Here is a 26,591-nt window from a genome sequence, read left to right as displayed (position 1 = left end):
TCCATGTTGCTGCAAATGGCAAAATTTCATTCTTTTTTTATAGCTGAGTAGTATTCCATTGTATATATATTCACCAATTTTTCTGTATCCATTCATCTGTTGATGGACCTTAGGTTGCTTCCATATCTTGCCAATTATAAATAACGCTGCTAGGAACACTGGGGTACATGTATCTTTTGGAATTAGTGTTTTCGTTTTTTTAGATATAGATCCAAGAGTGGAGTTCCTGGGTCATATGGTAGTTCTGTTTTTGTTTTTTTGAGAAACTGCCATACTGTTTTCCACAATGGCTGCACCAAGGTTCATTCTCACCAACAGTGCATGAGGGTTCCTTTTTCCCCACATCTTCGCCAACACTTTATTTGTTGTCTTGTTGATGATGGCCATTCTGACAATTGTGAGGTGGTATCTCTGTGGTTTTGATTTGCCTTTCCCTGATGATTAGCCATGTTGAGCATCTTTTCATGTGCCTGTTGGCCATCAGTATGTCTTCTTTGGAAAGATGTCTACTCAGTTCTTCTGCCCATTTTTTAATCTGGGTCGTTTGTTTTTTTGATGTTGGGTTGTATGAGCTGTTTATATATGTTGGATATTAACCCCTTATCATTTATATCATTTGCCAATATTTTCTCCCGTTCAGTAGGTTGTCTTTTCATTTTGTCAGTGCTTTCCTTTGTTGTGCAAGAGCTTTTACATTTAATTAGGTCCCATTTGTTTATTTTTGCTTTTATTTCCTTTGCTTTAGGAGAGAGATCCAAACAAATATTGCTACAATTTATGTCAATGGGTGTTCTGCCTATGTTTTCCTCTAGGAGTTTTATGGTTTCTGGTCTTACATTTAGGTCTTTAACCATTTTGAGTTTATTTTTGTATATGATGTCAGAGAATGTTCTAATTTCAGTCTTTTACATGTAGCTGTCCAGTTTTCCCAGCACCATTTATTGAAGAGACTATCTTTTCTTGCCTCCTTTGTCATAGATTAACTGACCATAAGTGCATGGGTTTATTTCTGGGCTCTCTATTCTGTTCCATTGATTTATGTGTCTGAAGAATAGAATATTTTTAATCATTAAAAGAAATGAAACATTAACTTTCAAAATTCAACCTTTATTCATTCCACAGGCATGGCTTAAGGAGGTGGGGTGGAACGTATTGGGAAGATACAAAGACAAATTTTTAAAAAATGATACCCTCAAGGCTCTTGTAGGCCCACAAGAGAGCTAAGGGACACAGGAGAAACTTTCATGCAGGGCAGAGAATGGCATGTTGACACAAAAGCTATCACAAGATGGATGTGACTTTAGGAGGAGAGGAATTATTTCTTTTTTATTTTTAAAATTTTTTTAAGGGAGCGGCGGGAGCAGCTGCTGCAGCTGGCAGGTGGGGTGGGGGCCGGCCGAACTGACCAAGCACAGACCCGGCGCGGCGGCACTGCGGCCCCGGGGCAGCCGGCGGGGGACATGCGCTGATTCGATCCCTCCGGAGAAGTTCATGGAAGAAAATTCCTATACACAAGTATTGAAATACTTCAAGTCTCTGGATCACACATTTCATCATTTCAAAAATATTACAGAGACTCCGTGCCCCTCCCTCCCGCCCGGCCTGAGTGAGCCAGAGTCCCCGAAGAGGCTGCTCCTTTAACCCTGTCCTGTCTGAGCGAAGAACAGACGCCCTCCGGCGACCTACACGCAGAGGCGGGGCCAAATCCAAAGCTGAGACCCAGGAGCTGTGAGAACAGAGAAAGGGAAACCTCTCCCAGCAGCCTCAGAAGCAGCGGATTAAAGCTCCACAATCAACTTCATGTACCCTGCATCTGTGGAATACATGAATAGACAACAAATCATCCCAAATTGAGGAGCCAGGAGTCAGTGCTGTGCCTCTGAGGTGGGAGAGCCAACTTCAGGACACTGGTCCACAAGAGACCTCCCAGCTCCACATAATATCAAACGGCGAAAATCTTCCAGAGATCTCCATCTCAACACTAGCACCCAGCTTCACTCAACGACCAGCAAGCTACAGTGCTGGACACCCTATGCCAAACAACTAGCAAGACAGGAGCACAACGCCACCGATTAGCAGAGAGGCTGCCTCAAATCATAAAAAGTCCGCAAACACCTCAAAACACACCACCAGACGTGGACCTGCCCACCAGAAAGACAAGATCCAGCCTCATCCACCAGAACACAGGCAGTAGTCCCCTCCACCAAGAAGCCTACACAACCCACTAAACCAACCTTAGCCACTGGGGACAGACACCAAAAACAACGGGAACTACGAACCTGCAGCCTGCAAAAAGGAGACCCCAAACACAGTAACATAAGCAAAATGAGAAGACAGAAAAACACACAGCAGGAGAAGGAGCAAGATAAAAACCCACCAGACCTAACAAATGAAGAGGTAATAGGCAGTCTATCTGAAAAAGAATTCAGAATAATGATGGTAAAGATGATCCAAAATCTTGGAAATAGAATAGACAAAATGCAAGAAACAGTTAACAAGGACCTAGAAGAACTAAAGACGAATCAAGCATCGATTAAAAACACAATAAATGAAATAAAAAATACTCTAGATGGGATCAATAGCAGAATAACTGAGGCAGAAGAACGGATAAGTGAGGTGGAAGATAAAATAGTGGAAATAACTGCTGCACAGCAAAATAAAGAAAAAAGAATGAAAAGAACAGAGGACAGTCTCAGAGACCTCTGGGACAACATTAAACGCACCGACATTCGAATTATAGGGGTTCCAGAAGAAGAAGAGAAAAAGAAAGGGACTGAGAAAATATTTGAAGAGATTATAGTTGAAAACTTCCCTAATATGGGAAAGGAAATAGTTAATCAAGTCCAGGAGGCACAGAGAGTCCCATACAGAATAAATCCAAGGAGAAATACACCAAGACACATATTAATCAAACTGTCAAAAATTAAACACAAAGAAATCATATTAAAAGCAGCAAGGCAAAAACAACAAATAACACACAAGGGAATCCCCATCAGGATAACAGCTGATCTCTCAGCAGAAACTCTACAAGCCAGAAGGGAGTGGCAGGACATACTTAAAGTGATGAAGGAGAAAAACCTGCAACCAAGATTACTCTACCCAGCAAGGATCTCATTCAGATTTGATGGAGAAATTAAAACCTTTACAGACAAGCAAAAGCTGAGAGAGTTCAGCACCACAAAACCAGCTTTACAACAAATGCTAAAGGAACTTCTCTAGGCAAGAAACACAACAGAAGGAAAAGAACTACAATAACGAACCCAAAACAATTAAGAAAATGGGAATAGGAACATACATATCAATAATTACCTTAAATGTAAATGGACTAAATGCTCCCACCAAAAGACACAGACTGGCTGAATGGATACAAAAACAAGACCCATATATATGCTGTCTACAAGAGACCCACTTCAGACCTAGAGACACATACAGACTGAAAGTAAGGGGATGGAAAAAGATATTCCATGCAAATGGAAACCAAAAGAAAGCTGGAGTAGCAATTCTCATATCAGACAAAATAGACTTTAAAATAAAGACTACTAGAAGAGACAAAGAAGGACACTACATAATGATCAAGGGATCAATCCAAGAAGAAGATATAACAATTGTAAATATTTATGCACCAAATATAGGAGCACCTCAATACATAAGGGAAATATTAACAGCCATAAAAGGAGAAATCGACAGTAACACAATCATAGTAGGGGACTTTAACACCCCACTTTCACCAATGGACAGGTCATCCAAAATGAAAATAAACAAGGAAACACAAGCTTTAAATGATACATTAAACAAGATGGACTTAATTGATATTTATAGGACATTCCATCCAAAAACAACAGAATACACATTTTTCTCAAGTGCTCATGGAACATTCTCCAGGATAGATCATATCTTGGGTCACAAATCAAGCCTTGGTAAATTTAAGAAAATTGAAATTGTATCAAGTATCTTTTCCGACCACAATGCTATGAGACTAGATATCAATTACAGGAAAAGAGCTGTAAAACATACAAACACATGGAGGCTAAACAATACACTACTTAATAATGAAGTGATCACTGAAGAAATCAAAGAGGAAATTAAAAAATACCTAGAAACAAATGACAATGGAGACACGACGACCCAAAACCTATGGGACGCAGCAAAAGCAGTTCTAAGAGGGAAGTTTATGGCAATACAATCCCACCTTAAGAAACAGGAAATATCTTGAATAAACAACCTAACCTTGCACCTAAAGCAATTAGAGAAAGAAGAACAAAAACATCCCAAAGTTAGCAGAAGGAAAGAAATCATAAAAATCAGATCAGAAATAAATGAAAAAGAAATGAAGGAAACAATAGCAAAGATCAATAAAACTAAAAGCTGGTTCTTTGAGAAGATAAACAAAATTGATAAACCATTAGCCAGACTCATCAAGAAAAAAAGGGAGAAGACTCAAATCAATAGAATTAGAAATGAAAAAGGAGAAGTAACATCTGACACTGCAGAAATACAAAAGATCATGAGAGATTACTATAAGCAACTCTATGCCAATAAAATGGACAACCTGGAAGAAATGGACAAATTCTTAGAAATGCACAACCTGCCAAGACTGACTCAGGAAGAAATAGAAAATATGAATAGACCAATCATAAGCACTGAAATTGAAACTGTGATTAAAAATCTTCCAACAAACAAAAGCCCAGGACCAGATGGCTTCACAGGCGAATTCTATCAAGCATTTAGAGAAGAGCTAACACCTATCCTTCTCAAACTCTTCCAAAATATAGCAGAGGGAGGAACACTCCCAAACTCATTCTACGAGGCCACCATCACCTTGATACCAAAACCAGACAAGGATGTCACAAAGAAAGAAAACTACAGGCCAATATCACTGATGAACATAGATGCAAAAATCCTCAACAAAATACTAGCAAACAGAATCCAACAGCACATTAAAAGGATCATACACCATGATCAAGTGGGGTTTATTCCAGGAATGCAAGGATTCTTCAATATACGCAAATCAATCAATGTGATACACCATATTAACAAGTTGAAGGAGAAAAACCATATGATCATCTCAATAGATGCAGAGAAAGCTTTTGACAAAATTCAACACCCATTTATGATAAAAACCCTGCAGAAAGTAGGCATAGAGGGAACTTTCCTCAACATAATAAAGGCCATATATGACAAACCCACAGCCAGCATCGTCCTCAATGGTGAAAAACTGAAACCATTTCCACTAAGATCAGGAACAAGACAAGGTTGCCCACTCTCACCACTCTTATTCAACCTAGTTTTGGAAGTTTTAGCCACAGCAATCAGAGAAGAAAAGGAAATAAAAGGAATCCAAATGGGAAAAGAAGAAGTAAAGCTGTCACTGTTTGCAGATGACATGATACTATACATAGAGAATCCTAAAGATGCTACCAGAAAACTACTAGAGCTAATCAATGAATTTGGTAAAGTTGCAGGATACAAAATTAATGCACAGAAATCTCTGGCATTCCTATATAGTAATGATGAAAAATCTGAAAGTGAAATCAAGGAAACACTCCCATTTACCATTGCAACAAAAAGAATAAAATATCTAGGAATAAACCTACCTAAGGAGACAAAAGACCTGTATGCAGAAAATTATAAGACACTGATGAAAGAAATTAAAGATGATACAAACAGATGGAGAGATGTACCATGTTCTTGGATTGGAAGAATCAACATTGTGAAAATGACTCTACTACCCAAAGCAATCTACAGATTCAATGCAATACCTATCAAACTACCAATGGCATTTTTCACAGAACTAGAACAAAAAATTTCACAATTTGTATGGAAACACAAAAGACCCCGAATAGCCAAAGCAATCTTGAGAACGAAAAATGGAGCTGGAGGAATCAGGCTCCCTGACTTCAGACTATACTACAAAGCTACAGTAATCAAGACAGTATGGTACTGGCACAAAAACAGAAAGATAGATCAATGGAACAGGATAGAAAGCCCAGAGATAAACCCACGGACATATGGTCACCTTATCTTTGATAAAGGAGGCAGGAATGTACAGTGGAGAAAGGACAGTCTCTTCAATAAGTGGTGCTGGGAAAACTGGACAGGGACATGTAAAAGTATGAGATTAGATCACTCCCTAACACCATACACAAAAATAAGCTCAAAATGGATTAAAGACCTAAATGTAAGGCCAGACACTATCAAACTCCTAGAGGAAAACATAGGCAGAACACTCTATGACATAAATCACAGCAAGATCCTTTTTGACCCATCTCCTAGAGAAATGGAAATAAAGACAAAAATAAACACATGGGACCTAATGAAACTTCAAAGCTTTTGCACAGCAAAGGAAACCATAAACAAGACCAAAAGACAACCCTCAGAATGGGAGAAAATATTTGCTAATGAAGCAACTGACAAAGGATTAATCTCCAAAATTTATAAGCAGCTCATGCAGCTCAATAGCAAAAAAACAAACAACCCAATCCAAAAATGGGCAGAAGACCTAAATAGACATTTCTCCACAGAAGATATACAGACAGCCAACAAACACATGAAAGGATGCTCAACATCTTTACTCATTAGAGAAATGCAAATCAAAACTACAATGAGATATCATCTCACACCAGTCAGAATGGCCATCATCAAAAAATCTAGAAACAATAAATGCTGGAGAGGGTGTGGAAAAAAGGGAACACTCTTGCACTGCTGGTGGGAATGTGAATTGGTACAGCCACTATGGAGAACAGTATGGAGGTTCCTTAAAAAACTACAAATAGAACTACCATATGACCCAGCAATCCCACTACTGGGCATATACCCTGAGAAAACCATAATTCAAAAAGAGACATGTACCAAAATGTTCATAGCAGCCCTATTTACAATAGCCCGGAGATGGAAACAACCTAAGTGTCCATCATCGGATGAATGGATAAAGAAGATGTGGCACATATATACAATGGAATATTACTCAGCCATAAAAAGAAATGAAATTGAGCTATTTGTAATGAGGTGGATGGACCTAGAGTCTGTCATACAGAGTGAAGTAAGTCAGAAAGAGAAAGACAAATACTGTATGCTGACACATATATATGGAATTTAAGAAAAAAGTGTCATGAAGAACATAGGGGTAAGACAGGAATAAAGACACAGACCTACTAGAGCATGGACTTGAGGATATGGGGAGGGGGAAGGGTAAGCTGTGACAAAGTGAAAGAGCGGCATGGACATATATACACTACCAAATGTAAGGTAGAGAGCTAGTGGGAAGCAGCCGCATAGCACAGGGAGATCAGCTCGGTTCTTTGTGACCGCCTGGAGGGGTGGGATAGGGAGGGTGGGAGGGAGACGCAAAAGGGAGGGGATATGGGAACATATGTATATGTATAACTGATTAAATTTGTAAAATAAAAAAAAAAAAAAATAAAAAAAAATTTTATTTTTGGCTGTGTTGGGTCTTTGATGCTACACGGGGGCTTTTCTCTAGTTACAGAGAGTGGGGGCTGCTCTTCATTGCGGTGCGCGGGCTTCTCATTTCAGTGGCTTCTCTTGTTGCAGAGCACGGGCTCTAGGCGCGCAGGCTTCAGTAGTTGTGGCGTGCAGCCTCAGTAGTTGTGACCTGCAGGCTCTAGAGCTCAGGTTCAGTAGTTGCGACGCACAGGCTTAGTCGCTCTGCAGCATGTGGGATCTTCCCAGACCAGGGCTCGAGCCCGTGTCCCCTGCATTGGCAGGCGGATTCTTAACCACTGCGCCACCAGGGAAACCCCAGGAGAAAAGGAATTATTTCTAACTGTGAGGATTTGATTCAGTTCAACAAGTGTTCCCCAATAGCAAGGGTCAGGAAGGGGTCACAGAGAACACTGTCATATTTTAAATGCTTTGAAAAAGGTAATGAACCCTAAGGGACAAGATGATGTTTAGCAATTTGGTGCTTTGTGATTCATCTCCTTATTAAATCCGGATCAAAGGAGAGAGCAAATCAGCTTATTTGAATTGCGATTCTAGGCTAGGAGGACAACCAAAAAGACACAAGCACCTTACTTTGCAGTATTTTTTACACTTCAATATGTTGGGTTTTGGCAGATTAGTTCAGGCGTCTGCAAACTTTTTCTGTTAAAGGCCAGATAGTAAATATGTTTAGCTTTTCAAGCCAACTCCTCTGCTGTTGTAGCAAGAATGCAACTATAGACAATATGTAAATGAATGGGCTGGGTGCCAATAAAACTTTATTTACAAAAACAGGCGGTACATTGCCAACCCCTGAATAAGACCAATAGCAAAGCTATATTTTGGCTCATGTTCAGAGAAATGGAATAAAGCCTCAGTAATGTCTGTACCATATTCAGAGAAATCATGATGAAAAAGTACTCTCTGTGGATGTGCTGGAGTCCTCAGGAGCTTAGAATGTTTGATTTCTCATTTATCCCTGTGGGCCTAAGTTTCGTTCAGTAAGAGACAAATCAATAACATGAACAATGTGTCATCTTTTGGAACAGAGCTTTTTAAACGCCTGCTCTCCACGTTTTTATCCCTTTGCAAATATTTACAGATGATGTGTAATTGCACTTTCTAAGATAATTTCACCACCTAAAATAATAATCAGACCTAATGTTTATTGAGTTCTTATTTTGTGCCGGTCTTTGGAAATTGATTTTTTTTCTGTATAATGTATACTCACAATTTTCTTTACATTTTAATTTTTTTTCTGAAATAAAACCTGGACATGTTTTGAAAGTTAAAAAGCACAGTAGGATTTAGAATAAAAAGCAACAATTCCCTGCATTTCTTTTCCATCCCATCTCTACTGTTCAAAAGGAACCTCATTTAACCCACTTGTTCCTTTTAATACACAAAAACGCCTGCACTGATGTCCACTGATTATGAACTTTAGACATTAACCACTGAGTTCCTGCTATGACAGATGAGCTTCAGCACCTAATAGGATTTCTCCCACTAATCGTCAAGGGAACATAGTAGTTCTCAAACTTTGATACTGCATTTCCTTTCATGAGCTTTAAAATGTAGAGTATGTTCTATATTGCTCCCTTCTTCATTCTAATAAAGAGCTTTAAATAATTAAGACAGTTTTATTCTCTATTTGGTGAAAAACTTTTAAATGTGTTACCTCTTTTTTGAGATACAAAGTGTTTGTGTCTGTAAGAAAGTATAGCCCTTGGTCAGTCATGGGGGACTGGGTGAGTAGGAGGACATGGGGTGGGTGGGGCTATAGAGAGAATAGTAGAGGGAACTTTCTCACTTTACCTCATGTACTTTCTGAGATTTGGGGAGTTTTCTGTTTTTGTTTTTCCAGTGGATATGTATTGCTTCTTAATGATGTTTTATTGAACTATTTTCAAATATTTTAATATAAAATAATTCTTCTACCTTGCCTTTCACAGATACTATCAAAGGAAGGCAAAACTGGAGAAAGAAATGAAGTATAAGAAATGCAAGAAAACATTTGTATATATGGATAAGATGTGCTGCTCGTTCACAAGTGAACAAGCACATCATTTTAGACCCATTAAAATGATCACAAATAAAAAAGGATAACCCAGTTAGAAGACCTCTAAGTGTGCCAAGCATTCACAAAATAGGCCAATCTGAGGCACAGCAGAGCAGGAAGGGTAAAAGAACAAAATTAAATTGAAGAGGCGATTTTTGTTAATAGAATAAAAATAGAAACTAAAGTTAACATTTGATTGGGATTAATAAGTGGACATAGTGTCTTTTTTTTAAAAAAAAACATTTTTATTGGAGTATAATTGCTTTGCAATGTTGTGTTAGTTTCTGCTTTATAACAAAGTGAACCAGCTATACGTATACACATATCCCCATATCTCTTCCTTCTTGAGTCTCCCTCCCTCCCACCCTCCCTATCCCACTCCTCTAGGTGGTCACAAAGCACCGAGCTGATCTTCCTGTGCTACGTGGCTGCTTCCCACTAGCTGTCGATTTTACGTTTGGTAGTGTATATATGTCCATGCCACTCTCTCACTTTGTCCCAGCTTACCCTTCCCCCTCCCCGTATCCTCAAGTCTATTCTCTAGTAGGTCTGTGGACATAGTGTTCCTAGACTTAATTCAATAATACTTTCTCACCTTATGGTTGGAATCCATGAGTTTATTAGATTCAGGATATCAGTATTTTATTGTTTTCCTTGTTGTTCGAGAAATCAGCTCATGAGACTAAAATTTACCATGACTACTGTGTCGCTTATATCCTCTGACAATTTAACTATATCTCATTTTAGTTATTTTTTTTCCTGGAAAATTATACATTATGAAAACTATTTTAGTGGAATCACATGCCAGAAAGTATTCAAGGAGATTCAATGCTTAAATGTGTGGGGAACCCTCCTGGGGAATGACAAACTCTTTGGAAACCAAACACTCCCAGGTCCAGGCCACCACTATTCTAAAGTCCCATCTCTACCAATGGTTCATAATCAAGCATCGGGGTGTTCCCAAAGCCCTCCCTCCACACACAGCCCACAGCCCCCAACGCATAAGATGCTCTCCCCCAGCCAGGGCGAGTGGAGGGGGAGGGAATTACTTCCTTCTGCAAGCGCTTAAGCTAAATAGCACTGCTTTATGTGAAATCATGAGAGGGCCTTGCCCATAAAAAAGAATGAAATCATGCCATTTGCAGCAACATGGATGGACCTAGAGGTGATCATACTAAGTGAAGTAAGTCAGACAGAGACACACAAATATCACATGATATCACTTATATGTGGAATGGAAAAAATCATGTAAATGAACTTATTTACAAACTGGAAATAGGCTCACAGACATAGAAAACAAACTTACGGTTACCAGACGGGGGAAGGTAAGGAGATAAATTAGGAGTTTGGGATTAACATATATACACTACTATATATAAACTAGATAAAGAACAAGGATTTACTGTACGGCACAGGGAACTATATTCGAGGTCTTGTAATAACCTATAATGGAAAAGAATCTGAAAAAGAATATATTAGATATAGATATAGATAGATATAACTGAATCACTTTTCTGTACACCTGAAGCTAACACAACATTGCAAGTTAGCTATACTTTAATTTTTTTAAATGGTTAAAAAAAAAAAAAGAGGGCCTTGCTTTCTGGTCTGGGGCCTCCCACTCCATTCTCCATGCAGCTGGAGGGGGAACATAGTGGGGAGACCACAGGCCGGGCAACCAGGCTTCCTGGATCGGACTCTATACCACCACCTCCCTCCGTGATCCTGGGCAAACTGTGCCTCAGCTCCCTTAGAAGGTAGAAACAGAGATGAGAGTATCTATCCCCTGATGGTGGGAATTCCATAAAGCCCATGAACTGTTCCCATCCGTGTCAGCTATTATCAGTATCACAAGCCCTCCCCAAAAGTGAAAGCACAGCGCTGCAGGCCAGGAAATAGGAAGGGACTGAAGATTTGAGCTGGGCTCAGAAGAGGTCGGGTGGCTGGACGGGGGCAGCCAGGGACAAAGATGGGGAGGGCGCAGTGAAGCATCAGAGGGGATGCCCCCCTGGTGTAAAGCCACTTCTTGAAAGAGGAGTCACTTCAGGTCTCGCTGGTAATTAAAGGTACACATGATTTTAAAACACGTTCTAAATGGATCTAAGTAACTGCTCCGCTTTTTGGCCCTACAGCCCTGAATGAAGAAATCAGCCATTTCGAAAAGCGGAAGGTGTTTATTTTAGTGTCCACGGTGATGACCTGGGCGCGGTCCAAACCCCTGGACCCAGTAAGTAGTGTGCTGGCTTTTCTTTTATGCAACATTTCACCCCCGATTCCTTGTAATCTGCACGCGAGAATTTTCTGCAGTGGATGGTGTATTCTTACACTCCTGAACCCTACCCCGTAATAAGCACTCTGCAGAGTTCACGGGCTCAAAGAACGCTCCATTCTAAGGGGCCACATTGTTTTGCATGCCCCTAAGAAAAAAAAAGGAAATGCCGCCTAGTCAAGTATAACAATGCTTATCACTTTTTATTTTAAATGTATTGAAAGCCCTCTCTTTTAGACTTATTTAGACCTATATCTTTGTCATATACATTCCTGTGCATACATTAAAAGGAAAAATATAAGCAAAATACGGTGGTGATAGTATTCCCCAAACTTCTTCAAACTCAGTCCAGTTTCTCTGAATCACACCTGCATTCTGTCTTTTCACACAATAACTTAGTATGAAACCTGAGTCATGTCGTTTATCTCTAGGTAGTTTCCTATAAAGCTCATGGTTATTATTTTGCAAAAAAATATGGATTCAGGGTCATTCTTCTAGTATTGCTTATTTTCTCCCCTGAGACCAGATTTCCATTTGCGTCTCTGCCCCAGTGCCTCTGTGCCTATGAACTACCTTTTCCTCTCAGTGCTGAGTCACACTATAATCTTTTTAAAGATATCGTAAAAGGCAATTAGACCAACATGCATAGTACCTAACTCAGTTTAAGGATGACAGGATGTGCTCAAGGTGACCCGAAGGTGACCCAGGCTCCAGCGAGGACAGCACGGATGCTTCTTGGCTGGGTACATTGTGATAAACCATTGATGACAAGACACATTCTAATTTCAGAGATGTTAAAATGTGGGAAAAAATGCACAATGGAATAGACTCAATGGAATACATTATTTATAACAAGGAAATATTTAGGGATTTATCATACTTATTGCGTCAAAGGCCATTTGTTTGTTTAATTATCTCTCCCTCAGTCGACTGGGAGGTCTTTGAGGGCAGGGACCAGAGGTTTCCTGTCCTTTTCTTATAAAGCTCTCTCACCTACTCCATTTGGTTGCTATCATCTCAGGAAGCAGGCCAGTCACTTTATTCCTGTTGAAGTTCTATCCCTCAAAGAGTCTAGTAAAGTGTCTGCTACAAAACAACCATTGGTCATTTGACTGGCTGATCATTTTGCTGGCCTGATAGATCATCATCACTCCTTCAGTTATAAACTAACTTGTACTGACTTAAGCAAAATGGGGATTTATTGACTCATATGACTGGTAAGTCCAATAATGGACTTCAGGCACAGCTGGATCTAGAGGCTTAAAAAGTGTTCTCAGAACTAACCTACTCTTTTTCTCGATTTACCTGCTTCTTTTCCTCTCTGAGTAGGCTTCATTCTCAGGTAAGCTGTCCCCTCCTTCTGGCCCCCAGGAGCTCCCAGGCTTACATCCCTAGAACTTCAATTGTCTTTTCCATTTTGACCATATCCCAACCCAGCCCTGGAATATGCTGTTTTTCCAGGTCTTAGGTCACAGGCCAAACCCTAAACCAGTCACTGTGGCCAGGGAAATGTAGAGCTCTGATTGGCCAGACCTGGGATCATGTACCCACTTCTAGAGGCAGGGATGATCACCCAGCCCTGACCTCGCAGTCTAGATCAGCAAGCAACCTTGCCCTCTGCTTCCCATTGGGTTTGGCCAGTGGGAAGCGCCAGTGAAGGATGGGGAAAATGAGAAGACTGAGGTCACGGTATTATCCCTCCAACTCCTTTCTGCCCAGTTGCTACTGGCCGGCTGAGCCCTTCAACCAAAGTCACTGCTCCTGCCAGGCAGCCCTCTCCACGCTGCTCACCCCCAGGTCCTAATTATCACTTGCACCCTCTATACTCTGGGACCTTGGAGTGGTACTGAGCACCCTGTTACTGACTCCAGGGTATGTGATTTCCCTATACCTGCTCACATCTTTGTAAATAGTCCTATTATTAAACCCTCAAATTACCCGTGTTGAGTGTGCTATTTCTTTCATGCGAGGACCCTGACTGATGCTTTATGGTTCACTGAAATCAGCTGAGCTTGTGAAAAGTCATGACTTCGTAATGCAACTCAAAAGAGAAACGTGAATACTAGATTGGGGTAGATGCTGCTGTTTTCCAGTCAAACAGCCATCCTCTTGTCTTCCCATCAGAGTCCTGATTTGTTCAGGTGTCCACGCTGCCCACGAGACCCAGGGAAGGAAGTCTCTATCCCCAGCTCCAGGGGGAAAAAATCCTAATTAATTCAAATGAGCCATTGCCTCCTTCCAGTCCAATCTCCAAAAAACAGCTTAACTGATTTTGTTAAAATATAATTCAGGGATTTCCCTGGTGGCGCAGTGGTTAAGAGTCTGCCTGCCAAACCAGGGGACACGGGTTCTTTCCCTGGTCCGGGCAGATCCCACATGCCATGGAGCGACTAGGCCCGTGCGCCACAACTACTGAAACCCCCACTCCCTAGAGCCCTCATGCTGCAACTACTGAGCCCACACACCGCAACTGCTGAAGCCCACAAGCCTGGAGGCCATGCTCCACAATGGGAGAAGCCACCACAGTGAGAAGCCCATGCACTGCAGCGAAGAGTAACCCCCGCTCACCACAACTAGAGAAAGACCCAACGCAGCCAAATAAATAAATAAAATATAATATAATTCACACTGTGTTAGAGTCCTGCTTAAGACCCTTCTATGCTCCTAGAATGAATCTAAACTCCTTCACATGGTCCACAAACCCTGGCAACCTGGCATTGCCTACCCTTTTTTTTTTTAAAGGTCTTTATTTTAAATATTTATTTATTTATTTGGCTGTGCTGGGTCTCAGTTGCGGCACGTGGGATATTTAGTTGTGGCATGCGGAATCTAGTTCCCTGACCAGGGATCGAACCCAGGCCCCCTGCATTGGGAGCGTGGAGTCTTAAACACTGCACCACCAGGGAAGTCCCCTGGCATTACCTACCTCCTCCTCTATGAATCCCCAGCTTGGCTCCAGTCATTCCAGCCCTTCTTCCCATTTCTCAAATCTGCAATGACTGTTCTACCTCAGGGTCCTCATCCTTGTGTTTCTTCTGCCTCTCTGATTAATTTCGTGTAAGCCCTGGACTCAGATGCTTTGGGCTGGTTATTTAACTTATACCAGTGTGATGTGATTGAAAGGCTCCTGACTGGACTGTATATTTTAGAAATCCTACTCCAAATAGGACCTCTAAATCTGGATGGATTGGGGGGAAATCACTCTGTATCGTGGATCTCAGTTTCTCCCTTTGATTCTCCAGGAAGTTTTTATTTAATTGTCCTTCCACGGGAGGAGTGTACAGCAGGGTGAGTTGTGGAGAGACTGAGTGATGAACAGCTCAGTATAGGGAAATATTTTCCTTTTTCTTTCCTGATTCTTAGGGCAAACTGATATCTTATCTGATGAAGCCAGTTTTTAAAGCCTGAGACAGAAACTTGCACATGGTATGTTCTCATTAATGTGGGATGAATTTGAGGGAAAGAGGCAGTGTGGAAAAGAGAAAAAACACACATAATTTAGATTTTAAAAATGAGGGCTTCTCTGGTAGCACAGTGGTTAAGAATCCGCCTGCCAATGCAGGGGACAAGGGATCGAACCCTGGTTCAGGAAGATCCCACATGCCGCGGAGCAGCTAAGCCTGTGCGCCACAACTACTGAAGCCCGCGCACCTAGAGCCCGTGTTCCGCAACAAGAGAAGCCACTGCAATGAGAAGCCTGCGCACCACAACAAAGAGTAGCCCCTGCTCACCGCAACTAGAGAAAGCCCGCGCGCAGCAAGGAAGACCCAACACAGCAAAAAATAAATTAATTAATTAAAAATAAATAAATAAAAGAACTAAAGACTTTTTTTAAAAGACACATTGAAAAAAAAAGAGAAACTACACACATCGCAAGAACTATTAGGAAATGGGTTTTTTAATGCCTTTATGGAATCACAGTGACAATATGTCTCTACAAAATAAAAGAAGACATTTAAATTTTTTATTTTATTTAAATTAAGTTTAAATGATAGAATCTGGCTAGCTAAAACATTTTCAAGAAAATTAAATCACTATAAAAATAAGCAGTAGTTTTTAGAATGCTTTATTTGAGCTTAAAGGAACATAGTCTCCCTAGCATCTGTGGGCTTAGCAGTTTCTGTAGCTCTAACACATGGAGTCTGGCCTTTTTTCTCTCATAGGATGATTCTGAGATTCCATTTACTGAAGAGGATTATCGAAGAAGAAAGCACCATCCTAATTTTCTGGACCACATAAATGCTGAAAAAATGGTTCTCAAGTTTGGGAAAAAGGTAAGTCTCGAGTAGTAGAACCTTTAGGGTAAGAAAAGCTCTTTTGGAAGCAGCTTACAATGCACATGGTCAGGACTGTTCCACATACTCTATGTGTATCATGTCAGCTCGCTCCCCACCTCTGTATTTAGTTCCCATGTCCTTATACCCACAGAGCTCCGAGCTTCAGGCTCCCCCAAGAGGCACTGTCCCAGGTCCTGCCCCACGTTCTGTTCCAGCCCCCTAAGATGGAAGCCTTGTATGGAGTCCCCAGCAGAGCTCAAGCCCTCACCTCCTAAGGGGTCTGTAGGTCCAAAGAGTCGCTTGGTCCAGAAGAGGCAAATAACTCAGAGTGGGAATGGGGTAGAGGGAACCACATTTTCCCTTCTTCCAGACTCTATCTCACTAGTTTCTTACAGCAACTCTGAAAAGTGCATATAAACCTCATCTTGCAGGGAATTCCCTGCTGGTCCAGTGATTAGGACTCAGCACTTTCACTGCTGAGGGCCCAGGTTCAATCCCTGGTCAGGGAACTAAAATCCCGCAAGCTGAGCAGCCAAAAAAATAAATAAATAAAAATAAGAATAAACCTCATCTTACAAACAAGGAGACGGAAACTTCCAGAGGTTAAGTAACTCGCTCAAGGTCGCATAGCTAGGATTTGCTGAGCACTTCTTAGCCTTGTCTGATCTACTCCCTGCAGCAACTGTCTCGTGTACATACATAATTATTCCCATTTCACAAGTGCAGACACTGTGGGAAAGAGCGAAGCTAGGATTCAAACCTGGATCCATCAGGTACCAAAGCCTGTGGGTTTTGTTCTCATTTTTCCTGACTCCAAACTCCGTCATTCAGTAGAGTTGATCCTGACACATCCATGTCACTGATTACTGGCACACCTCTAGCTGGGAAGTTCACGTAAACAAAAAGAATAGCTTATTAGCCTTCTGTTGCAGCAAAAGTTATCATTTTGAAATCCATATATTATAAAGTTGTTTTATTTCTCTTATCTTTTATCAAAATAGATGACAGGAATGCCCTGGTGATGAATAAGTAGTAACAACTAAAAATTATTGAGGGCTTGCTTACCATGTACCAGGCACTGCACCAGAACTATTACTTACAGTACCTCACGTAATCCTCCTATATCTCATATGTAATCCTCACAATTCTGTGAATTAAGTGCTATCATCATCATCTTCATTTAACTTAGGTAGAATTTATACAGAAGCCCTAAACCTCTAAAGGTTCCATCCACTGCATTTTTCCCATTATCGGAAGACCTACGGTAGTGATATGTAATGACAGTTCTAAGATGACACCTAGTGGTCTCAGAGGATATTACAGTAGGAACTTGGTCCTTAAATTCTGTCCTACTAGTAAATGTTTTCATTTTATTAAAAAAATTTTTTTTTACTTGGCAATACAAACACTGTGAGTATAAAATATTTGAGGGAAAAAACATGGGATTAGGCATTCTAGTCCCTTTTCTACCCATTAACTTATGACCTTAGCCAAGTCATTCAACTTTTGGAGTTAAATAAGTAAAATAAAGGGGTTAGACTAGAAAATATAAATCTCTTCCAACTCCAAATCCTGCAACTATATTGTTTTATTAAACTTTGAACATTGCCCCAAATAGAAAATTCATGATTTCTTGATCATTTATTTCAAATTCACTGATTGAGAAGGCATGATCACACATGCAGAAATAATAGATGTGAATGATAGTCTAAAATGGAGAAAGAGGGAATTCCCTGGTAGTCCAGTGGTTAGGACTCTGCGCTTCCATTGCAGGGGCTACGGGTTCGATCCCTAGTCTGGGAACTAAGATCCCACAAGCTGTGTGGCACAGCCAAAATAAATAAATTAATTAAATTAAATAGAGAAATAGTGTCATCTTAATATCTTTTTTATCATAAAAACGTTAAATATGTCCCATGCTCTAAATTATACGATCAAAATTTGATTTCAAAAATTATTTTTTTTAATCCCAAGCTTTCCTAATCACTCTTTTCTGAACAATTAATAAGATAAGGTTGATCTGGCCAACTTGGTCATCTTAATAACCCTTCTGTAACCTAGTGTTTTTCATCAAATAGGTAGAACCTTGGAAGGAATCATTTAACTCATATCCATTAAGATCTTGCTATGTAACAGGCACTGTGGCTAAGAGCTGGCCTCACAGCCATGAACAAAACAGACGTGGTCTCTGCACTCCTGGGGCTGGCTGTCCAGTGTTCATCAACTGTCACCACATCTGCAGTAATCACATTTATATTTACATGCTATATTATTAACACAAGAAGGTGGACCAGTTTAGTTTTTGAGGCAAGTTCATAGGCTTTTTAAATCCTCTGGGGCATTTTCACTTATCACTTTCCCTAGGACAGGTAGGAAAAGCCAGGGGACTGGGTCACCTTGTCCTTGCCTCTCTTATCCACTCATCCAGATGTAGAGGAATGTAGGTCAATTATGATGATATGGTTCCTCCTCAGAAAGCTCACTCAGAGACCCCAGTTCTCTCATATCAGGGATGAGGGTGTGTGTGAGGGGGGATTTTCTGGTCTCTACTTGGGTTCCATCCTCAGTTCATGATTATCTCTTCAACTTACCAACATCCAACCTTCCCAAATCGAATCACAGTGGTGATGGAGGGTGTCTGTATTGATAATTCTACTTGTGACACCAACTACAGCGTTCTAATTGGATGATGAATTAGCAAGAAGAGGCCAGTCAGAGCACACATATGCTCACAAATCACACTCTCTCAGGTTAGATTAAATCCCCAATGTAACTAACCAAAGATTAAAAATCTCAAGTGGGACGGCTCATGAGTCAAATGTTTAATGGAACCTAAACAGATCTCTGTTGGTCATTGCACCTTTTATACTTGGACCTCACATTAGCAATACAGAAAAAATTGCACCAACCATTGCATGAGTCTCTCTGGATGGTTAAGTTAAACATCATCAAAGCCACGTGATTATTGGATTATGAGAGTGGAGAGCATCAGAGGAAGAGAATCAGTGCCCAGGTATCCCTAAGTATTACCTCTGCCTTAAGCTTTTCAACAGGCCCAAAAGCCTGTTTCTACACAGTGTAGCTGCTAGTACCTTGATGACAGTAAAAAATAGTTGAGTATTGAAGCAAATTCTCCCAGCACCTAAAACTCCTCCTGGATGAAGGGAACTCCATGTCTATTAAATTCCTCATCTTAAGGCCCATCACCAAATTCCTTGGTTCTATGTATGTCCCCCTCCCCTGCTAGGTAATTAAAGACCATCATGGAAGGACAGATTTTTACATCTTCCTTTGCCTTTAGGTGCCCGGCATAGCACTTACAGGTGGTAAGTCTTCACAAATAATAAACTCTGGCTTTCATTTAACTGAGTCCCAATTAAATTTTAATAGTGGTCAGTGGGGTTGAGTTCCCCGCCTTTTAAGCGATACTCTTTTTGTCCTAAACAGTACATGAGGAGCTTGAAAGAGGTGATGAGACTTACTGAAGTGCTCATTTAAAATAATCACTAAAAATAATCTGATTCAACGTGGTTCATAATAATATATTTAGCTTTTTTCTTGTATTTTATCGAATAGGTCAGAAAATTTGCCACTTACGTAGTTGCTGCCGGACTTCAGTATGGAATGGAAGGAGGCATCTTACATGCTTTTTTTAAGGTATGACTTTCCATGACTATAACTTTTTTTTAAGTATTTTACACTAAGGTTACACAATTTGAAGGTTATATACTGGCTAGGCCCGTTTAATAGCAGAAAGTTAAGGAAAATATGGATGTCCAACATAACTACCTCTTTTTCTTGTATTTCCCACTCTCAGAATAATAAAGAAAAAATGGATCTCCTTTCATTCGTGAGACAAATGTTGATCCAGTGCCTACCATGTACCAGAAACCATTGTAGATACTGGGAACACAACATAATAAAGTCCCTGCCCTCATGGAGCTTACATTCTAGTGGGTGGAGAAGAAGAGTGATAGATAATAAACAAGTTAGCCAGTAAACAGAGTATTTCAGATGTTGAAAAATAATCTGGAAAACAATGAAGCAGAGAAAGGTAGATAGAGCATGTGGGGCTAGGGTTGGGGGGTTATGTCTTTATATGATGGTTGAGGAAGGCCTTTCTTTTTTTACTTTATTTTATTTTTATATTTATTTTACTGTAGTATAGTTGATTTACAATGTTGTGTTAATTTCTGCTGTACAGCACAGTGATTCAGATATATATATAAATATATATATATGTATATATATAGATAATCTTTTTCATATTCTTTTCCATTACGGTTAATCACCAGATATTGAATCTAGTTTCCTGTGCTATATGGTAGGACCTTGTTGTTTATCCATTCTGCATATAATAGTTTGCATCTGCTAATCCAAACTCCCAATCCATCCCTCCCACATCCCTCCTCTCCCTTGGCAAACACAAGTCTGTTCTCTATGTCTGTGAGTCTGTTTCTGTTTTGTAGATAAGTTCGTTTGTGTCATGTTTTATATTCCACATATAAGTGATATCATATGGTATTTGTCTTTCTCTTTCTGACTTACTTCACTTAGTATGATCATCTCTAGGTCCATCCATCTTGCTGCAAATGGCATTATTTCATTCTTTTTTATGCCTGAGTAGTATTCCATTGTATATATGTCGCATATCTTTATTCATTCATCTATCGATGGACATATAGATTGTTTCCACGTCGTGGCTATTGTGAATAGTACTGCTATAAACATAGGGGTGCATGTATCTTTTTGAGTAATAGTTTTGTCTGGGTATGCACCCAGGATTGCTGGATCATATGGCAACTTTATTTTTAGTTTTTTGAGGAGCCTCCATACTGTTTTCCATAGTGACTGCACCCATTTACATTCCCATCAACAGTGTAGGAGGGTTCCCTTTTCTCCACACGCTCTCCAGCATTTGTTATATGTAGACTTTTTTTTTTTTTTTTTTTTTTTTTGCAGTATGTGGGCCTCTCACTGTTGTAGCCTCTCCCGTTGCGGAGCACAGGCTCCGGACGTGCAGGCTCAGCGGCCATGGCTCACGGGCCCAGCTGCTCCGCGCATGTGGGATCTTCCCGGACTGGGGCACGAACCCCTGTCCCCTGCATTGGCAGGCGGATTCTCAACCACTGCACCACCAGGGGAGCCCTATGTAGACTTTTTAATGATGGCCATTCTGACCAGTGTGAGGTGGTACCTCATTGCAGTTTTGATTTGCATTTCTCTAGTAATTAGTTGAGCATCTTTTCATGTGAGGAAGGCCTTTCTAATGATGTGACATTTGAGCAGACAGTGAAAGGCAACGGGGAGCCAGCTAAGTGGCTTCCTGGGGAAAGGCAGTGGACCCTGCAAATGCAAAGAACCAACGCAGGAGCTTCCCTGGTGGCACAGTGGTTGAGAGTCCGCCTGCCGATGCAGGGGACACGGGTTCGTGCCCCGGTCCGGGAGGATCCCACATGCTGCGGAGCGGCTGGGCCCGTGAGCCATGGCCGCTGAGCCTGCGGCGTCTGGAGCCTGTGCTCCGCAACGGGAGAGGCCACAACGGTGAAAGACCTGAGTACCAAAAAAAAAAAAAAAAACCAGGGCAGAAACGTGCTGGCTGGGTTAAGGTGCAACAAGGAGACCAATGTGGCTGAAAGTGCTGGAGGATGGGGGGGTGATGGAGTCAAAGAGGTGATGGAGGAGCCAGGTGGATCCCAGCTTTGTAGCCCATTGTGAGGGTTTGGGCTTTTATTCTGAGTGAGTTGGGAAACAGACTATTTTGAGCATAGAAGTGGCCTAATCTGTCTTAAGTTTTCAAGGATAACGCTGTTCTTCTGCTGAGTTGAGAATGTACTGTAGCGGGGCAAGAGCAGGGTAGTGCCTAAGACCTGGGTGGAAATGGTGGAGATACTGAAGATTGTTGGGATTTGGGATGTTTTGAAGATGAAGCCAATGGGATTGGTTCAAAGCTTGGATGTAAGGGTGACAGAAAGAAAGTAAAAGGTGACTTTAAGGATTTTGGTGCAAGTAACCGGAAGTAGGGAGTGGCTGTTTACTGAGATGGGGAAACTGGGAAGGGACAGATTAGGGCGAGGTATGCAATCAGTGAGAAGTTCAGGAGCTCAGCTCAGACACGTTGAGTTTGAGATGGCTGACATCCAAGTGTCGACACTCAGCAGGGAGGGACGTTGCACTGGAGGGTGGGAGGTGTGTTTGGAGATTATGGAGGTGGTCAGGACTAGAGTTATAACCTTGGAAGCCATCAGCATATGGGTTGAATTTAAAACCATAAGACTGGATGGCATCACATAGAGAATGAGTATGGAGAAGAGAAGAGGTCTGAGGACTGAGTCTTGGGACACTCCTATAGTTGGAGATTTACAAGGATATGGGAGGGAGTCGGGAAAGGCAGCTGAGGAGGCGTTCCCAGTGAACCAAGAGGGGAGTGTGGAGAAAGACACGTGAAAGAAGTGTTTCTAAAACGAAATAATGACCAACCATGTCACACACTGCAGATAATCAAGTAAGATGAGACCGGAGGATTGACCTGGATAGTTTTGGAATCGGGTAGAACAAAAGCCTGATATGAGTAGGTTCAAGGAGGGAGCACGAAGAGAGGAAGGGGAGACGGTGAGAACAGAGGAGCGTTCTGAGAGATTTTACTGTAAAATGGGGCAGAAAAAGAAGGCAGGAGCTAGACAAAGAAGTGTCAGGAAAGGGTGGGCTGGTTGGGTTTTTAATACAAGAGATATGACAGCTGAAGAGCATGAGCTAAAGAAAGCTCTTTCTCTTTGCCCATGCTCAGCTCCCTTTTACCTACCTGACCACCAGAGGCTGGCCTTCCAGGCCTCTGCCCGGGACCCCCTTGTCTTCTCCATCTACACTCTTTCCCTGGGTTGGGCTGTTCAATCCTATGACTGGCGCCAATGACCCTCAAACATCAGTCTCCAACGGGACTCCCTCTCCTTAGTTCTCACTTTGCAGATCCATCACCTCAACTTGGATGTTTCACAAATCCAAACTACATTGACAATCACCCCCATACCTTCAGCTCCTCCAGGGCCCCACCTCAGGAAGTTGGACCACCTTCCACCCAGCTGCACCAATCAGAACCCAACTCCTTCCTCTTTCTCATCCATCACAAGATCCCCAAGTCCTCCAGAGACAACCTCCCCAATATCTCCCTTCTCTCCAACCCAACACCTCCAACTCCCCACCCAAAGGCTAGGAGAAACCCTCTCTTGTCCTCAGCTGTCATGACCTCCATCTCTTCATTTAAACTCTTACTTCCCATCAGCCCTTCACAAGGCAACCAAAGCAAATCCAGTGATGTCACTTCCCTGCTTAAAACCCTTCAATGGTTTCCCTAAGTCCAAAATATCTTACAAGATCCAGTGGTCTGCTGTGGCCCCCACCCCTACCTCTTTCACTCTTGAAAAGCGATATAAAATCATCTGGTACATGACAGTTAAACAGTACCCAGACTATCTATTTATTTACTGAAATATTTAATGAAGGGAAAAGACAAGGATTTGGACTCTGAAGATCAGGGTTCAAATCCAGTCAAAGAGACTCATTGGAAGTGTAATGTCCTGGAGGATACTTTATCCACTAAGCATTTCATCTACAAACTGATGATAATTACCCCCACCCAGTGGGGGTAATTTTAAATTTTAATTCTCACTTTTATGAGAATTAAAGACACCATGCATACTAAAGTATTTTCTTTCTATGTAGATGACCACTAAAGACAGCTGATGAGATTATGATTTCTTGAAAAGTATTTCAGCCCTGAGGTTGCACTTTATTTCTCTTAATAGGATTTGATCAGCAACTAAATCTCATCAGAACTGATTTACAAAACATCTTGAGGCTATTATTTCATCGGATAGATAGATCTTTTTGGATGCCTCTGACTATGGCTCTGTCTGTGAGCTGTAATAGTCAGGCACACATAACTGGGGAAAATATGCTTTTGTTTTTCTTTCTTTTAGCTAGCTTGGTTGGGTGAGGTCCCTGCATTACCAGTTTTTGGAGATGGAACAAATGTAATTCCAGCAATTCATGTTCTTGATCTAGCAGGGTAAGTATTCTACCAGATATATGACTTCCCCGAGAATTAGCTGACTACCGTATTTGTTTCTTACCGAGTGCTAAGACCCCCACGTGTGTTATTGTATTTCTTCTTCACAACAACCCTAAGCAGAAGGTACTTTTATCATCTCCACTTTGCATCTGATGAAATAGTGTCCATCACCTAAATGCTCCACACTTCTGATAGCAAGTTCAAGTTCACCTTTTAGAAACCTTACCAGCAGAATAGCATGTCTTCCAATATGGGAAATGAACTCTTTATATGCATTCTGGGGACCTGGTCCTTTGTCCCAGATGAGATTGATATGTCCAGCCCACCAACTTAAGTTCCAGAAATCTGTGAACTATAAACCAGAAGCGTTTTTTCTTTTTTTTTGGCAATTGTTAAGTGATGTTAACACGTGTTTTTCAGACTCACAGAGTATCCCCAGGTCCCCTTCTCCTTCTTTGCAGACACTTACTTAAACACTAAGTCAAAGATAAGGTTCACTTTATTTGCAGTTCATTGCTTCTACATTTCGAGTTCCAGGGGCTTTATTCTGTCAACCCCTCGGCTCACCCCACAGGAGGGAGCAGCACCTCTCTGAGATTCTTTCTGGTTTCTAGATTCCCCCCTCTTTCTCCCATCCACCAGCCACTATTAAATTAGTCTCAATCCCAAGCGGATTTACAGATTTACTGGGAAACAATGAAGCTTAAGCTTCAAGACGCTCCCCTGCATGGGTCCCTTGCATGACCCTAAACTTCATTTTTCTTATTGTTCTCAAAGAGGGATCCCCTAAGTTGTCTAAGCTTCAGACTCCACATAAAACCTGGATCTGCTCCAGCCAACATTGACACTGGACACGGCAGGGCTGACACAGACCCTTTTTGCCTGCAGAGATTTTGCATGATTACATTATCAGGTTTTAAAGTTGTGAAAGAATCATACATTATTAAATTAATTAAATTATTCCCATTACACAAGGACTCGGGGGCCCTTGCGGTAGCATTTTTTTCCAACAAGCTTCTTGAAGACTGTCAACTATTTAACAAAGAAAGAAGCTACAAGAGGAAATGTTCTGTGAAATTAATATAAAACAAATATGAAATGGATATTTAGACAGGTGCGTTTGCTTTATTTTCGTTTGACTGAAAAGGAAGCTGAGATGGAGGTAGAATCTACAGTCTTGGGACAGTTTTCCATTCACTATTGTTTCTCTGGAATTTTTTTCATCTGTATTCCAATCCCTGTCCTGCCTCTCACTAGCTGTGTGAATTTGGGAAAGTTGCTTAACCCCTTTGGGTCTGATTTTCTCATTTGTGAGATGCGGATGATAATAGCCTTACCTGATAGGGTTGTTCTGAGAATTCCATGGGGTAACACCTGGAAAGCCCACAGCACAGGCCTGACGGGGTTAAGCCCTCAGACACGTTGGCCATCATTCATAATTAATCCAGAGTAGGAAATCTAAGCCACTCCGTGCTGTGTGGCTTAAGGAGTCACAGCTTCTGTGAATCTGTGTTTTACTTTGTGAAACACCTTCCCCAAAGCATTGTTTTGGGACTTTAATGAGCCACTGGGTAAGCGGACTTCATCAACGCAAGTCCTGTCGGGGCTCAGCTACTCTTGTACTTGGGGCGAATCTGGAGCCAGGTGGACTGGCTTCCAATCCCGGCCCTTCTACCTTCCCATTAGCTCTTCAGCCCAAGAAATGTCACTTAACTCTTTACCAGCTTCCTTCACTGTAGAGTGGGGACCATCATCCCAACCCTGACCTTGTTGGAAAATAAGATAATTGCTAAGTCACCAAACCCAGCATCTGGTCCATGAGGGTGGCATCCATTGAATTCTATTTACTACATCTCCTTTGTTTATTCCCTCTGGGGATGATGTTCCCTGGCGGTCTGCAGAGTGATACAGAACGTCATAGACCATATGCCAAAGTTCCATTACCTGGTGGCTGTGGACGAGTCAGTTCATACTCTGGAAGACTTTGTCAAGGTATGGCCATGTCATCCCAGATTGGATGGCATCTCTTAAATTATTTTACCCTCTCCCCCACCGCCCTCGCCAAAGTATTATAATTATGGGATCAGGAGTGCTAACAAGACTGGGGACTCCTAAAATACAATATCCTCAAACCCAAGCTTGCTATTTGTATCTGCAGTATATGTATTGGGAAATTAAAACCACAATGTTTTTTTCTCCAGTATACGCACAGAGGGGAGCAAAAAAAAGTCCACTGTAGGACTCACACACACACAAATCACACACCGCGCTACTAAAATCTATCTGTGGGGCTTCCCTGGTGGCGCAGAGGTTGAGAGTCCACCTGCCGATGCAGGGGACACGGGTTCGTGCCCCGGTCCGGGAAGATCCCACATGCCGCAGAGTGGCTGGGCCCGTGAGCCATGGCTGCTGAGCCTGCGCGTCCAGAGCCTGTGCTCCTCAGTGGGAGAGGCCACAACAGTGAGAGGCCCGTGTACC

The 26,591-nt window shown here is 41.5% G+C and overlaps 1 protein-coding gene across 2 annotated transcripts in view; it reads left to right on the top strand.

The window, feature by feature from the left end:
- Nucleotides 1-26,591, top strand: part of AK7 (adenylate kinase 7) — a 59,867-nt gene that overhangs the window by 10,047 nt on the left and 23,229 nt on the right. For both annotated transcript variants that reach the window (XM_060097900.1, XM_060097899.1), the window contains exons 4-8: nucleotides 11,632-11,726; nucleotides 15,932-16,042; nucleotides 19,622-19,702; nucleotides 24,022-24,110; nucleotides 26,015-26,105. In XM_060097900.1, coding sequence (XP_059953883.1) covers nucleotides 11,632-11,726; nucleotides 15,932-16,042; nucleotides 19,622-19,702; nucleotides 24,022-24,110; nucleotides 26,015-26,105 — 467 coding nt within the window. The remainder of the gene's footprint in view (nucleotides 1-11,631; nucleotides 11,727-15,931; nucleotides 16,043-19,621; nucleotides 19,703-24,021; nucleotides 24,111-26,014; nucleotides 26,106-26,591) is intronic.

This window comes from Mesoplodon densirostris, chromosome 4 (genome assembly GCF_025265405.1).
Source record: "Mesoplodon densirostris isolate mMesDen1 chromosome 4, mMesDen1 primary haplotype, whole genome shotgun sequence".
NCBI lineage: Eukaryota > Metazoa > Chordata > Mammalia > Artiodactyla > Ziphiidae > Mesoplodon > Mesoplodon densirostris.
This window is presented reverse-complemented; position numbering and strand designations above follow the sequence as displayed.